The sequence below is a fragment of the Molothrus ater genome, chromosome 2 (genome assembly GCF_012460135.2).
Source record: "Molothrus ater isolate BHLD 08-10-18 breed brown headed cowbird chromosome 2, BPBGC_Mater_1.1, whole genome shotgun sequence".
NCBI lineage: Eukaryota > Metazoa > Chordata > Aves > Passeriformes > Icteridae > Molothrus > Molothrus ater.
In genome coordinates, this window is record NC_050479.2 from 61,075,470 (window position 1) to 61,088,531 (window position 13,062).

The 13,062-nt window shown below is 39.8% G+C and overlaps 1 protein-coding gene across 1 annotated transcript; it reads left to right on the forward strand.

Annotated features, from left to right (window-relative positions):
- Window positions 1-1,089: 1,089 nt before the first annotated feature.
- On the forward strand, window positions 1,090-8,684 carry LACC1 (laccase domain containing 1). The gene is made up of 6 exons (XM_036394731.2): window positions 1,090-1,168; window positions 4,469-5,064; window positions 5,625-5,806; window positions 6,287-6,452; window positions 7,036-7,261; window positions 7,696-8,684. Exons 2-6 carry the CDS (start codon window positions 4,497-4,499, stop codon window positions 7,868-7,870), a joined length of 1,317 nt encoding a protein of 438 aa, XP_036250624.1. The 5' UTR covers window positions 1,090-1,168; window positions 4,469-4,496; the 3' UTR covers window positions 7,871-8,684.
- Window positions 8,685-13,062: the final 4,378 nt, after the last annotated feature.

Genomic DNA, 13,062 nt, shown 5'->3' on the forward strand with positions numbered 1-13,062 from the left:
TCCTTAGTCTGGCTGAAGGAAAGAAAATGATTGTATTGGTTTCTCTCCACCAAGCAGTTCCCCTGTTAATTTTTAATGACCTAGTTCAGTCACATTTGGCAGTGGGGTGGAAAGCCTCAGAGATGACCGATTTTTGCAAACTTCAGGAAAAGAGATGTCTGGGTAAGGAGGGACAAGATTGCATCATCAGTCCCGTTCAGGAAGGAGAACCAGGATTCAGCTCTCATTCCTCTGTCCAACACATCCTGAACAGAATAGCAGGAGGAGAAATTGCAGAGCACTCACCATGTGTGTTTTGGACCTGGCAGAAATGTAGGTTTACTGTAGTTGTAGGGAAAGGGGGAACAGGAGACAGCATTTTATATGAGAAATCAGACTTTATTAATTCCTCTGTCCATTAAAAATGACTGTCCTTTTTTTCTTGCCCCTTTCTTCCGTTGTCACGTACTTAACAGTCGTGACTATGATTTTAACGCAGCTGAGGAAGTGTATTTACTATCTTTTGATTCTTGCACAAAGCCTGATCTCAATCCCTCATTTCCTTGCTAGCCTTTTAACCTTTGCATTATCCTGTCAAAGGATTAAGACTTCTTCACTTAGCTGTGTGAAATTCCCAACTGCTGCAAGGAGAAATTGCCATCCTCATTTGGGACCTGTGGCCCTAAAAGCTGACATTGTGTAACCTCTCTGTGTAGATCCAGATTACACTTCATCATGGCTGGCCGCCAAATTCTTCAGTGAAACACGCAGCTACAGCTCAGAAAAGGAAACTCCTTCGCTCTGCACAAGTTTTCCTTTACCTTCTTTGTGGGGTTGTCCTGTTTGGCTGCGCCGAGCGTTTGGGAGCTGGTTTGCAGTTGTGCAAAGCCGGTGCAGCAGAAGGAGGTGTGATCACAGCAGGGTTAACGCCGCTTCCGTGTTCAGCGCTCCCCGGGCACTTGTTCATCGTGCTGCTGCCTTGCAGTACAGTTTGTTCTTTCCGGTGTAGCCAGCAGCAAAGCACGGTCCAGTCAAAAAGAAGAAATACAGGTTCCTTTACGTAGCGTAGGAATTTCCAGCTTGTGCAAATCAGCTCCAGGATTGAAAGAAGTGCAATATATAAAGCTGGAAATGTCTGTGTATTTTATCAGATGGTACCTTTCAGAATGCAATAGGATTGTCCACCTGTGTAAGTAAACTCCTGTGTTTATGAAAACTGCGTGTGCTTCAATATTTTCATTGTATGTGGTGATTTCTGCTTCTTCAACCTTGCCTAAAAAAAAACCTAGGTTAAAAGACGAAGAATGTTTTACTTTAATCCAGTTTAAGAGGCTTAAATGTATTTCTTTCCCCCCCTAGTTTTTGGATTTTCTTTTTTATGTTTGCTCGTGTTGAAATTTTACCCATGTGCTATTATCTCTGTTCATTTGGGCCGCTTCAATGACCTGTTTTCTTTCTCAGGGCATCACTCTCTGGCAGATATTTAATATCTCCTGCTATTTTAATTTTCAAAAAATTATATCTGTTCTCTCAGTTTCTCTTCTAATATAAGATGACCAGCAGGATTCAAAAGATGCAGGAAATTGTTAGCAATCTTTTCTTGGCCAACAGTGCACTTTTAGAATTAGATTTCTGGGGTTCTTGAAAATTGCTTTTTTGCATCTCTCTTCCACCCTGGACTGTCTCTTCTCTGCAGCCTGGTTTTATTTCCTTCATTTTTCTTTTTCTGTATTCATTTTGCTTTTCTACTTTTTTCCTCTTGTTACCTTCCTCGCCTCTCATATTGTTATTTACCATTTTCTTTGACCTACTTTTTTGATATCTGTGCAAGAAATTCTCATAACCTCCAAATATTTGTACTGTCAGTTTCAGGAAGTGAGAAATTAGCTAATGGGTGGCCTTGGCTTCAAGTTTGTGCAAGTGTTTGTCGTGAATTGCATACCAAAACTATCAACTCCTTAATACATGTGCTTATTCTTTTGGATGTGGCTTCAATGGAACACTGGGACTGTAGATCATGTTAATTAAAACCTGAATAACCATAAATACATCTCCCATAAGCTAAAACGCTGCTGTGCTTGGCAAGCATGTATTTTGAAAAGGGTGGTTTTTTGGAGTGACTTAGAAAAGAATCAGTTTTGCTATGATTGTAAGCAAATTTATTCTGACACCACTGTCCTCACTAGGACTCTGTGATGCAAAGCTGGAAGGATATGAGGATGAATCAGCCCCATTGTTCCTACGTGTACATCCCAATAATTGCCCCTATGGAGTCTTTGCAATGCATACACAACTTAATAACAATGTATGCAATCAAACACTTTCCTTCCATCCTTTCTTTGGTGGTATTTTTCTGGGCAAGTACAAGAACAGCAATGAGCTCTATTTACCTTCCACTACTGACATATCTGAAGTGGAGCAATAATCTCGTTTTGCACTACACCCCTCTGTTGTGCTGTCTTTCCTGGGACTATTTGTATACTTTGGCTGGGATTGTGTCACACTCAGACAGGCCTCCCACAGAGAACATCAGGGTAGGGAAGGAAATACTCTGATTTCCCAAGTCATGGTCTTTGGCACGAGTCTGTTTCAGCACTGTTTTCTTAGCAAGCTCTTTCTTCTAAAATCCATTATCAGCTGTGTGTAAATAAAACTCGGAGCAAAATCAGGAGTCATAAATTCCTTGGCAGTTGCTTTTATTTGCTGTCACATTTTGATATTTTCAGCTCACCTGTTTTGATAGTCGCCAATTAATCTTTGTAAGTGTTCAATTTGCAGAAAGGAAAACATCATTTTCAGTCAGGATTATTTTTCTTCCAGTCTGGGGGAAAGAACAATGAAGTAAATACAGAATGTTTTCTGTAAAACCTTCTCTAAATAAGCCATCTTTTAAAACCACAAAGGTCTTTGATCTCTTATTTCAGTGGAGAAAATCTGGGAGTCCAGAGACAAACATAAAATGCCAAGGAGTACATCACATCTACCATAATGATAGGCCTCAAGTACAAATGGAAGTAGTATTTTTGCAGGATAATGAAGTGATGTGAAGCCAGAACGTTAATGTGGTTACAGGAGAATGAGGTCTTGGGGCAGGAAAATTGTGCCAGGCATTATTTAGTGTGGTTAGCTCTGGTAGCAGAGCACTGATTTCAAAGACTTAAAAGATTCTCAAGTTCTTTGTTCCTGCAAAGATATAAATTTTCCTACAAGTAAATTAATATTCATGCACAATTTGTTGCTGTGGAAAAATAAAAAAGATGTTGTTAAAGAATACTCTGAATTCTGAATTATTATGTGGATCTTGCAACTGCTGGTAGAGGTGCATATATTTCTCCTAGATCAAGTACAGTGCTTAGTCATGAGATCTAAGTAGGTGTCTTCAAGGCTCCCAAAGCAGAGGGATCTAGCCTTTTGTTCCAGACCTCTGGATGCCTGCACTGGAAATGGAAAGATTATCAGAGAGAGAGAAAAGAAAGTAAGACACTTCTAAGAGAATATGTAAAATAGCCCCTCATAGCAACAGAGAGAGGAAAAAATGGATTGACAAGTTTCCACAGGTAGGCCTAGCTGGGCTTGGATCAATAAAGTTCAGAAAAGGGAAAAAACTAACCACCAAAACTGGAATTACACCATGGACCACAAAACAAAATGTGAATGATAGGATGATATTGGATAAGCTTAACAAATCTTGATTTCAGCCGCAGAGTGCAGTTAGCAGAGTGAACAAGCTAAGGTGAGAAGCTGTGCACCGTATCCTCTTGCTTTAACTTAGTTCTAAGTACTTCTCCCATTACTAGGTAAAGTTTCAGTAACCACTACCGGGTTCTTGTACAGGCTGAAAAGAAGAACTATCCTGGTCATGTGCTCCTTCACACAAAAGTCAGAAATTAGCAAGTTAATGCTTTTGGAAATGCAGAAGAGAGAAGTACAAAAGGTCTTGTGAAGGTCTGTGGGGAAAAATGTCATTGCCCTCACAGCTCAGCACCCTACTGCCAGGAGGGGTCGCAGACATGAGCTCCATCTCAGACATAAGTATGTTAAACACCTCCAAAGAAATTATTACAGAAACTTCTCCAGTCCCAGGAAGCTAAAGAACCTCTGTATTTGTTTGCATCATGGAAGCTGGAGTACAGCCCATGAATCATGTCATGAAGATCCATTAGGCTAATGAGGGTTAATTGATTCAATAAATCTAATCTTATGTACCAACCTTTCATCATCCCTGACCTAGGAAAGACCTGAAGTAGGTGGGGTGGTAGGGAAATACCTAAATGCTTAAATAAATACATAATTATTCCAGTTTCTGCTAGTTTTCTTTTGTTGGAATTTCTTTTGATGCAGCTGGGAAAGCCTAAGTCAGTAATTAACTGCTATGTACCTTCTCTACACAGTATCACTGAATTAAATGCCGTGACATGATTCTGTGTTCGGACTAACAGTGCTGTCCTTGACTTTTTGTTTGTTTTCATGTTTTGTTACTACCTGGCAGCTGGAGAAACCTTTAAATATTCTGCAATATGGTGGAAGCAGTACTGATAGATCTGTTCAGCCTCACAGCAAACTTGCAGAGCAACATCCAAGGATTACTACACAACACTCTGGAAGCTATTGAGAAATGCTCTTCCATCCATGCTCCGTTTGTTTATGTCATGTGTTGCCAGAGGCAGGGGAGTGAAAGAAAAGGTGAACAAGAGTCCTTGCTTCCAGCTCTGAGAGGTTTTCGGAGTCTGAAGAGAAGACTAGAGGTGGTATGTGCTCAGACTACAGCTGCTGCTTTGTACACCGTCAAACAGAGACTGGATGAAAAAGACCTGAGCATCATTAAAATTATTCTCCCTACCTTAAGAAAAGACTTAATGAAAGTATATATAGACCATCTCTTTACAGCAGTCTACCAGTTCGAATTTGAGGATTTACAGGTGGCACCTGACAGTGAAAGCCTGCAGATATCAGAACATCGGCATGAAGGGCAAATGCTTCCTTCACAGGACATGGCACTCATCCAAAGTGAGATTCAGATGTACTTGGAAAGCCTGCCAAGCCTGAAAGGGGAGCTCACCATCCTCAGATCTTCCCTGATCCCAGGTAGAGAGCTCCAGCTAACAGTTTTTATAGAGACTTACCAAGCATACTTCTTCCAGGGAGTTGCAAAATGACTAAGATTTGGAAATGCCTTCAGGTATCAAATAACTCTATATGATATTGTAATAGTGTATAATAGTGTATAAAAGGAAGAAGTGTCAATAAAAATACGCAAAAGTCTGGCACCACTGTTCCAGGCCTGAGCATGATCTGAGAAAACACAGTCCTGGGTTTAGGGAGAGGCAGACCATAAAATCTCCTCCTCTCTGTGTGGGAATTACACACTTCGAGAGTTACCATCATAATTTGGAACGGCAGGATAAGAGTTTCTGCTGGTCTGCAGCCCAAGACATTCCTGATGTCTTAGTGTCCCTGCTATGGCATGATTGTGAGCAAGAAGGAAATTAGGAATCCTTAAATTTAAATACCACAGCTAAATCCAAGGTAAAGCAATACTCTTACTTGACTGGCTGATTCCAGGTCGCTTCAGTATAAACCCATGTAATTACTGGTTTGATCTTGTTTTGAAAGCAATTGTTTGTTGTGTTTTCTTGCCTTGGCAGATAATATTTTCTTACATGGGTTCACCACAAGGACAGGTGGGATCTCCTACATACCAACTCTAAGCTCCTGCAATCTCTTCAGCAGCTCCAAGCGCAGGGACCCACAAATTGTTGTTAAGGAAAATCTCCGCCGGCTAGCTAACGCTGCAGGATTTAACCCCGAGGCTTTTCACAGAGTCAAGGTATCTTATAAAGCAATGGATTTAAGTAAATGGCTCAGATATTCCTTCATGTATCACTGGCTAAATTGTAGGCATTTTTCTTATCTTTGTCAGCAAGAACCTGTGATAAGCAGGACAATTAAAACATTTATGCTGGCAGTTTATCTGGGGGAACGGTCATCCAAACTATCAGCCATTTGTCACAATATGGAGAAGCAGCACTGATTCTTCCAAGTCTGTTCTAATATTTAACTTACCACGATGTAGAATAATCAAATAAAACATCAGAGCACCTTCTCCTAAAAGAAAAATACACCATTGCTTTTATAGTGGCTTTCTACTGATACATCTTCATGGCATTTGAACGAGGGAGACCTGATTTCCATGCGTAATCAGTTAGAGCATAAGAGATTTTCACATCAAAGAAAAAACCTTGTATTAGTCAGATCTGGGTTGTTTTGCAGCCATATCACTGTCCACATTCTGGTTTTGTTTTGACAGGTAGATCACGCTAATGCTGTGTGTATTATGGGAAAGACAGAGCCTAATGACTATGATGGAATAGTTACGGATCAGAAGGGTGTCACGCTGGCAGCTCCAGGTGCTGACTGCATACCCGTGCTCTTTGCTGATCCTGTCAGAAGAGCCTGTGGTGCTGCTCATTCTGGTAGGAATTGCACTCCCTGTGCAATGCAGAGATTTCCTGGGACTCAAAATGAGATACAAGAACCCAAAGCTGGGCTTTCTTCTTTCTGTTCCAAACAATGACCAAGTGCAAATTTAGCTTCTGTCTATTCCAAAAAATAACTCTAGTTAAGCCTGTTTTTTGGGGTTTTGTTCCCCTTAAAAACAACATTAAAACACTTTGATCATATTATAAAAATATATTTCTGACATATTTCAGTTGTATCCCCACTTAAATATTTCAAGCACAGAGGAGCTGAGAGGTATGCTCTAATCACCCAAACCAGGACACTTGGGGAAAAAGAACTCTGGAATTCTAATCTAAACACCTGTCTCTAGTTTCCATCTCCACAAAATTATATTTGAAAACTGATTGCTGTTAATGTGAAATGTGAGGGGGAAGAGGGAGGCTTTCTAAGCTAATTTATTATTAGTTATAATTATTTAATTTTAGGTGTAAATGCATCTCCTAATTTATACCTTTAATAATTGCATTTATTTTTAGCTGCTAGAAAATTAAAAAGAAAATTTATACCAATTTTTTTTCAACCTCTCATCTCTCACAGGATGGAAGGGCACATTGTTAGGAGTGTCTATGGCCACAGTGAATGCTATGGTATCCGAATATGGCTGTAACATGAAAGATATCCTTGTGGTGCTGGGCCCATCTGTGGGACCTTGCTGCTATAGACTTCCTCATGAATCAGCAAAAGAATTTCACAGAATTGATCCAAAGTGTGTGAGACTATTTGACTCTGCAAATCCTTATATTGATATCAGAAGAGCAACAAGGTAAGCCTCCCGAGGGAACAAAAGATTAATTCCACATTTATTACAAATAATTATTTTGATACTGTATAATATGGTGAGGGTTCTAAAGAAAGTACTCTCTACTTCTTTCCAGATCAAGAAAGGATACTTTTGAATGAATGGTATTTGCTCACTTTTGCTGGATTTCAGTGATTATTTTATTGTTATACCATTACATATTGTTAGTCTATGGATTACAGACAAAAGTTCAAATTTAATGTGGCTTTATGGGTTGCAGGAAAGTAATTATTTTAGTCTAATACTGAAAGAAAGAAACAAAAAAAGCAAATGAAAGCCCCAATCACAGTATTGACGCAGTTTGTTCAGTTGGTATTTGAGGTTCTCCCTTAATGATAGTGCCTTATGGAATGTGAGGATGTGCAAACCGTAATATTTTCTGTTTGTCTTTTTTTCAGGATTCTTCTTGAGAGAGGTGGGATTCTTCCTGAGAACATCCAAGATGATTCTATTACAGACCAGAACCAAAACATCACTTTCTGTACTGCATGCCATCCTGATAAATTTTATTCTCACTTTCGTGATGGCACTAACTTTGGGACACAGATTGGCTTCATATCAATCAAAGACTGAGACTGAGTATCTCTTACTCTAGAACAGCATTCAGATAATAAGTCTACTGCATTGTTTGGCATCCTGCTCTCCTCATAGAAGTTTTTCCTCCTTTCTTTCACAGACTTGCAGTAGGGAATCCATGGGTCTTGAGATTCTCCTGCTTGTTCCTTCCCTTGCCCTTCTGAGGGAAGAATAAGTACCTGTGGTGTGGGGACATCAGTTCTTGTGTGAGACAGGGTGCAAAGGAAACAAAGACAAGCTACATCAGTGGCAAAATCCTTCTACAAGATCCAGATACAAGCTCCAAGTTTATGGATCCTCCTTGACCAGATATTTCCCAGAAACCTCACTATCTTAGGGTGGTGGAAGCCCAAAAAATACCAGTCTTCATTAGCTCCTGGTTGAGACTGCTGAATAATGCTAATTATGACATTGCTAATACAGGAAGGGAAACCAGTATTGCATATTACCTGTTTGAGACACTCAACTTTGATAGTTTCAGCTAAAGCCTTATAAAATTTTGTGCATGGGATTGATTTTCTACTTTGGATTAGTTTAAAGAACTCCAAAATATTTACAGGAATTTTCCTATGGAAAATAACTTGAAAGTGAGAAGCAAGCAGGCTCCTTTGGGGCAGATATTGAAAATATATGAACTCTCATCATTCTGTAATTTTTGGTTGTAGGAAAAGTAGCACTAAAACCCTTAATTTATGATTGTGCATATTCATGTCTCCTTAGGATTTTTTTTAAAATAGTGTCACTTTGATAGTGTCATTGACACACTCTCAACAATGCATTCAATAAATATCTAAAAAGTTCTGTGAATTTATCCTGAGTTAATTTTATTGACCAGTAGTTGGACTTGCGTGTCTTACTAAGCAAATTCTAAGTGTGCACTGTTTTCTTTTGGCCAGTAAAAATAATCCCTCTAGATTTTACAATAGACGTGATGTTTTCTGACACGCAGGCAGTGAGGGATTGCTAGCAGTAAAGCTGTGCTGATTGTGGCTTGCAGAGCTGCCAAGCACAAGCACAAGCCTTGGGCCAGTGGCACTCATGACGTACTTTCAGTTTTGGGTTCTGCGAGCCTTCCCTGGTCTGACTGCTCTGCCCACTAGAGGTCAGTGCTCGCTCGCGCTGCTCTTCCATCCTGGAGGCACGGATGGATGGATGGATAGATGGATGGATGGGGGTCCAAATCATGCGGTTTGCAAAGCACCGCACAGCACACGCTTTTGCCTCTACAGTCATCTGCCAAGTTATTCTAATATCTGTGCTTGAGGAACAATCTGTTTTCATTTCGATTCAGAGCTGACCAAATTAGACCTTTCTTTGTTTTCTGGAAGAACAGATATTTTTTAAAAAAACTTTCTTTTACCAGTGAATGCTATGTCTGAGAAGAGTCTGGCTCTGAATATGTTCCCTGACTGTAACAATCTACGAAAAAAATATGCTTCTGCCAACTATCTTACCTCTTCAGAAATATTATTCTTCTGCTGCTGTAGCCCTTCAGTTATTGACAATCTTCAGTTACCTTTTTAAAACTCCTCCATTGCTTTCATCATTCAGCTGGCTTCAAACCAGAATCTCAGGATCCAACAGGGGCAACACTCACACCACTCAGTTTAGTGTTGCCAAGCACATTGCTGCATACCAGCTAATGGTGTGTATGGTATGTATTACGTGTATTATTGACTTGTTCTAAATATAGGATAGTATAATTATATGGAGACTGACAGGCTTATCTTGCTACACTAGTTAAAAACACCAACCCAGCAGCCTACCTTCCCCTTTTAGTTCTGTCCCTTTGCCCTGATTTCTGTTCCACTTTATGGATACTGACTGACATAGCAGTGAGGTGAGTAAGGTATCCTTTTTGAAGCTATAGGGGCAGTAGCACTACATGGCTTTCAGTCCCTGCATCTGAAGCTCAGCCAAAGCTGAGTGCCCTTCACCTAACCCTTTTGCCTTGTGTATCGAGGGTTTGCCATCAAAAACAGCTGAGTTACTTGGTTCTGCAAGGTACTTGACAGCTGAAGCATCATAGGGGCCCATGTACCTGCTGTTATCCCATCTCATCTCAAAGATGGCTTTAAACTAATTCATTTATTCCTCCAGTAAGTACAAAGACCTTGCAGTAATGCTACTCACCACAGTTCAAATGCTCAACAGTATATTAGATCATATTAATATGATACTGAGAGTAAGCCCTGTCTTGTTCTTAGCTGCTCAAGGATACAGTAGAGATTTTATGTTTAGAAAAATACCATTTACAGGTCATGGTAAGGCTGTGCAAGCTGGACAAAATATCAGAATGAGCAGGAATACCAAAGGCTTCACCTTTTGGAAGACAAATCATTACCACAATTGTTCTTTTTTTTTTTATTTTATATTAATTACCTAGACTGTAAACCTTTCAAGACAGGAATCAGTCTTTTGCACATGGATGACTGAGGTGGAAAAGTCCACGACTGATAAGAAAATATTGTAAGGTTCAGTCTCAAATCAGGTTAGGCTCTGAATCATTACTTCTTTCAAAAGTCCTTGCTACAAAGGCATTGAAATCCTGGTATTACAAAAAATAGTTTGGAGAAGAGGCATGACAAGAAGGACACAAGGCTGTTTCACATCTCTGTTTATTTAGTTTTCATTCTTGCTGCTCTGTGAAGGAGGCAAGCATATCACCCCTGATTCACCACCTCTAGAGAAGCTCTTAAAATGCTTCATAAATTGTTCAGTTGTACCTAACTAATTACCAGATCCCATATATTAACCTAATATCCATTGAATTCATAAGCTGCATTTGCCCTATTATTGTTATTAAATGACATTATTAATTATGATAATGGTGTGCCCTGAGGAGAGCATACGACATGATCACATTGAATATTGTTTTTCTTAGTTGTTACTGTGCAATTAACATTTGTTACTATTGTAGATTCTCAGTATGGGCCTCTTTATTTACATTATATACTTGAACGAAGTGTACTGAAACATGTCTGAGAAAGGCTTTATTCACTATTCCAATAGAAGAGGGCCACTCTAGCAAAGCTGTCTGCCTGGGGAAGCAGTGTGCAGCTTCAGAGGAATAGATCAAAGATTTAATTAGTGAAATGTTTATCCAAACCATGTCATTTATTGCCATAGGTATAGCAAAGGTAAAATCTATTAGATGAAAAGGTAAAATCTATTAGATGTAAAATCAATTAGATGAAAAATGTTTTTAATGCATTTGTCGAGGTCAGTTCCTTTGGTGACTGCTGGTCTCTCTCTGCTGACAACTTGAGGAGACAGGATGGGGGCAAGGCAGTTTTGCATTTGACAGTGGCCCTTGTGATTAGCTACAAGTTCAGAAGCCATGGCCCTGGACATTCAGCGCATCATATGGGCACGTCTTGACTCACAGAAAGCGTGTAATCCCTCCCAAATTACAAGCATTCAATTACAGGAAAGCATCTCCTTTCCCCAGCAGTATCATGGACTTGCAAAATGGTCGTCTTTGCTTGTGTTGTTTTCCTCATGCTTATCTCTTGTGGATCACTGCATTTCTGTCCAGCACCACTCACTATCACCCTGTGAGGACAGTGAATCTGATCACAGGGGGTTGGAAGACACAGATGCCATTCTGCTCAGAGCAGCACCAGTGCTGCTTTCTTTTGTATGCTTGTGCTTTTTTTTTCTTTTAGCAGCAGTGTGAAACTTCTTATTCTCAGCACAGGGTCTTTATCCTCCAAACCATTCTCATTTTACAGGTTTCCAAAAGAGCTACTGCTTTTCAGCTTACATGGCAAAGAAGCCAGTATTCGTAGATTCCTTCACTGCTGTCCTCATTTCCACTCCATGTCAATTTGCTGCTGGGCAATGCAAAGAGGGAGATGAGCTGCACTCATTTGTGCTGAGGCCCAGAGGGGCTGCGCGTGTGCACTCGCCTCAATGTCATGTGTGTGAAGCTTTTGTTCTCTGAGTACTGAAGTCCTTTCTGAACTCCAGCCCCTTGTGCAACAATATTAACAGGACAGTGCACTGACAGGAGTAGTAAATCCTATATGTGACAGAGGAAATAGTGTATTGACCTGCTGAGGGATTTACATACCTCCAAAGACTGACAACAAGCTCTGCCTGTGAGGCTGGCTTGTTCTACTTTCCATTTCCAGCAGATACTATCCAGTGCTTACAGATGAATGACGTGGACATATATATGTGTGGATTTAAAAACTGTCCTGGTTGAGTATATTCTTTTATCCAGGATGCTACTAATCATTTTATAAGACAGAGATATTGCTGTTGTGCTTGCTTTAAATATACAGTGCCTGTGGCTGTGCTGCTAAAAAGCATGATTATGTATTTCCCAAAGGCATGCATAGAAATAGGAAGCTAGCTTTTTTAAGTGATCCCTCTGATGTTTCATTAGTAAGTGTTTAATTTACAGTAGCATCTCACATTATAAATACTTGGCTGTCTTCATCTGCAAGCTGTCAGGGCTGAGAGGAGACCCAGAGAAGAATTTTGGGAGCATGGTCTCCAAAGGACAGCAGGACTGAATTCTCTCTCTTATCCTTCTACGAATGCAGCATCATGTCTCCAGGGCAACCTGAATTCTGACAGTCATGGGAGCAAGGACATGGCATGGATTTCTATTTGATTCCTGCGACTGAAAAGAGATTTGAGACAAAAATCAATATGTGACTAGACTAAGAGAGTTCTTTTCACAATTAATTTTATCTAAGGGTTAATTTTCTATCTTCTTGCGCAAATGTAATTCAGAACTACTAACTACTGTGTTTGTTTTGATCTTTCCCCTTCTACGTGTAGCAAAGGCCTAAACATATGAAATAAATAGGTTGCAGCATAAAAATGAGGGGTGAGCCTACCAAAAAACTGAACACACGTTTTATAAGGGAGCCTGAAAACAATGTTTATATTTCAAGATGTATAATTTTTTGCGATATTTTTAAGCAGTGAATCACAGTTCTGGTTAGATGTTCCAATTGAAAGTGATTTTTCCAACAATAGCTGTATGAAACAAATACCTTAGTATTTCTCTTTGAGGCACTGAGCTCTATCCTAAAGCAATATTGGAGCATATGTTGCAGCTAAAGGAAAACATTTCTGTTCTGCTTTGGTTATCTTTCTTAGAAATATGCAAGCTTGATTTTTCTACACAAGAATGAATCACAAAAACTCAGCTGTAAAAACAAAATTGTGAC

Bases quoted from the DNA above. Each gene is read 5' to 3' on its own strand.
- LACC1 (XM_036394731.2), top strand. From the start codon at position 4,497: ATGGTGGAAGCAGTACTGATAGATCTGTTCAGCCTCACAGCAAACTTG. The intron at 6,453-7,035 runs GTAGGAATTGCA...CATCTCTCACAG, and splicing joins CTGTGGTGCTGCTCATTCTG to GATGGAAGGGCACATTGTTA. The intron at 7,262-7,695 runs GTAAGCCTCCCG...TCTTTTTTTCAG, and splicing joins GATATCAGAAGAGCAACAAG to GATTCTTCTTGAGAGAGGTG.